Here is a 2,874-nt window from a genome sequence, read left to right on the forward strand (position 1 = left end):
ATCTACATAAAAGTAGCATTAAATCAGTAATCAGTCTCACGAAAAACTTGTGACTCGGACTGGAGAATGAGCTGCTTCATCTTTGAGTAATTGGTGTCATAAATGAAGGCACATAAGTCCACGCTAGTAACTTCACCTATCAAATAAGCTTTAAGTTGGTTTGATCTTTCTAGTAGTTCATTCCCTCACTTTTTCGTGTTTTTAGTTTTCTTTTTGAGCAAACACTGCCTTTAAGATGTTCCAATATAGAAAGATGGACTTTCCTTTAGGGAAGATGCGAGGATGATTCCATGAACTTGCCTAAGGAAAATACATGGCAAAAGGAATTACAAAAGAAATGAGTTCAGAAGAATTCGATAAAAAAAAGCTCTCAAGAATAGAAGAATATGATTTGACCAGAGTCTCATCCCACATCAGTCCTGTAAAATCTCCATGCTGTCTTTCAAGGAATGCGACTAAACAAGTAAACCGGTTGACACTTCATTAAATGATCTTCACATGCACAGAAAAGACAAAGAAAGAAAACTTCACCAGCAAAATTTGCTTTGATCCTGTGTTCGCTCAAAGGAAATCCTGTAGATGGTTCTCTTTATGTTTCTCAATATTCATAATGCGCTACTGTTTCTCTTCCTCTCTCTTTCTCTCTGTCTCTGTCTGACAGTATGCCACACCTCTCTGACACCACAGTGAGCCCCTCCCTTCTCTCTTTCCATCTTGTTCCAACCTTTGTGCATGCTTAGTCCTTTATTTAGTGCCCTACAACCACAAGCCTTAAACCAAATTACTCTTCTTCCCTTCTTTCCAACTCGATCTTGTTCTACTGCCTCTGTTTTTTTTTTTTCTTCTTCTTCTCATGGAGAGCACATGTTTCCTAATTCCAATCATCTTGAAGACTCTACTGTGCACTCTACCTGTTTTCTGTGGTTTTGCTTTGGCAATGAAGGGCAGCATGCATGCATGCATTTGAATGATAGGAGCTGGTCCTCTCTAGGCACTGTGGAGATTTCTTGTTGTTTTTCTGATGCGTGTAGAAATCTAGTCTCCAAGTCTCCAGCCAAGCTGTTCTTGCAATCCGAAACTTGTTTCTTCAGTTTATCTGTCTTGCAATTTCTGAAACGCTAGTTGTTATATATTCTCTCACCTTTCATTTTTTTTTTCTCTATTTTTACTTCTTTTTTTTTAGGAAAGAGAGAGAGAGGGAGTGAATTATCAGGATAAGGTTCTCGACAACCTCATAACTTGAGAGTTGCAGTTTAATTAATCGAAAGGCCCAAAGCTGTTGAGAGGTTGGACTAATTATAGTTCTACTAAATATAATCACATATATTATCCTTTTTGTCAACTGGTTTTGAGATCAGAGAGAGCACAAGAATGGATGTTTCTGGCCACGAAGGAGATCTGATGCCAATCCCGATGGCCAGTGTCTATGTTGGCGGCCATGACAGCCCTCCTCCCCTCCGTAGTCACCACCACCGCAGCTCATGCAGCACTAAGAATGCGGCGGGCATCAAGTACAGGGAGTGCCTCAAGAACCACGCGGCGGCCATCGGAGGCATTGCCACCGACGGCTGCGGCGAGTTCATGCCTAGCGGCAGGGAGGGCACCCTTGAAGCCCTGAAGTGCTCTGCCTGCGGCTGCCACCGGAACTTCCACAGGAAGGAGACAGAAGGCGAGGAGGAGCTGGAGCGGGAGCCTTCTCCGTTGGAGTACCTGCCGCTTCATAGCCTAAGAGGAAGAAAGGGGGCTCTCCTCTTTCCGAGGGTCACAACCGTCCCCCACCGCGCCATGCTCATGCCTCTCCAGCATGCCTCGGAGTCGGGCGAGATGATGGCACTAATGGGGCCGCCGGCGCTGCCGCCGCCGCATCTGGCGGCGAAGAGAAGGTTCCGGACCAAGTTCACTGCCGAGCAGAAGGAGAAGATGATGGGGTTCGCGCAGAAGGTGGGGTGGAGGCTGCAGAGGGAGGAGGAGGGACTGGTGCAGCAGTTCTGCCAGGAGATTGGGGTGAAGAGGAGGGCGTTCAAGGTGTGGATGCACAACAACAAGCACAATTACTCGGCCAAGAACAATTCTGCTGACCACTGATCGATGATGATCGATCACTGCCCTGTAATTTTGGTGGATGCGTGTTGAGAGCTTCCTTTAGCTTCCTTCATTCTTGTTTCTACTCTTCATGACTGCAAAGCTCTCGCCCACTTCCGGTTGACTAATATGTTTGACCTCGAAACATCATCTGAAAATATTCACTTCGTCGATCCACCACGTTGACTTTTTTAAATTATGTCGATTAATGGTTAATATGTATCCTCTCCCTGACCTCATTCACGCCTGGTCTTGATCCTTGCCGTGATCAGAGCTATGATCTAGTATGTGGACAGCATGATGTTGATGTAAATCCGACCAGGATTAATTTCAACGCTGAACTAGTTCTATTGCTTCTTAAGATTGTGATCTTAGAACTTCATTAAGAGGAAAAAGTTAAATTGTATTATTGAATTTAAAAAATATATTTAATGAAAAATTAGACGTATTATTGAATCTAAATGAATATTAGAAATATAAAATATAAATTCTTATATAACTAACTTAAAAGATCCTAAATAAAAAAAAAAGGAAAAAAGATTAAATTCTCTTAAAAATTATAAACAAATAAATATATATAATCCAATATCCTCTCAAATTCACGATGTTACAACTAGAAGCATTGAGAGTTTGTCAGATAAAAAATGAAAGTGTGAAACAGATTGTGTCTTGGTAAACATATCAGTAATTTGTAGATTTGAATGAATGAAAGGTAATATGATGGTGTCAATCTGAAGATGATGACGAGTTAAGTAATGTAATAATCAATTTCAATATATTTCATTCCCTCAT

The 2,874-nt window shown here is 41.9% G+C and overlaps 1 protein-coding gene across 1 annotated transcript; it reads left to right on the forward strand.

Moving 5' to 3' along the window:
- Positions 1-611: 611 nt before the first annotated feature.
- On the forward strand, positions 612-2,259 carry LOC122049260 (zinc-finger homeodomain protein 4-like). Its single transcript, XM_042610673.1, has 2 exons — positions 612-1,286; positions 1,359-2,259. Exon 2 carries the CDS (start codon positions 1,372-1,374, stop codon positions 2,083-2,085), a length of 714 nt encoding a protein of 237 aa, XP_042466607.1. The 5' UTR covers positions 612-1,286; positions 1,359-1,371; the 3' UTR covers positions 2,086-2,259.
- The last annotated feature ends 615 nt before the right edge of the window (positions 2,260-2,874 follow it).

This window comes from Zingiber officinale, chromosome 1B (genome assembly GCF_018446385.1).
Source record: "Zingiber officinale cultivar Zhangliang chromosome 1B, Zo_v1.1, whole genome shotgun sequence".
NCBI lineage: Eukaryota > Viridiplantae > Streptophyta > Magnoliopsida > Zingiberales > Zingiberaceae > Zingiber > Zingiber officinale.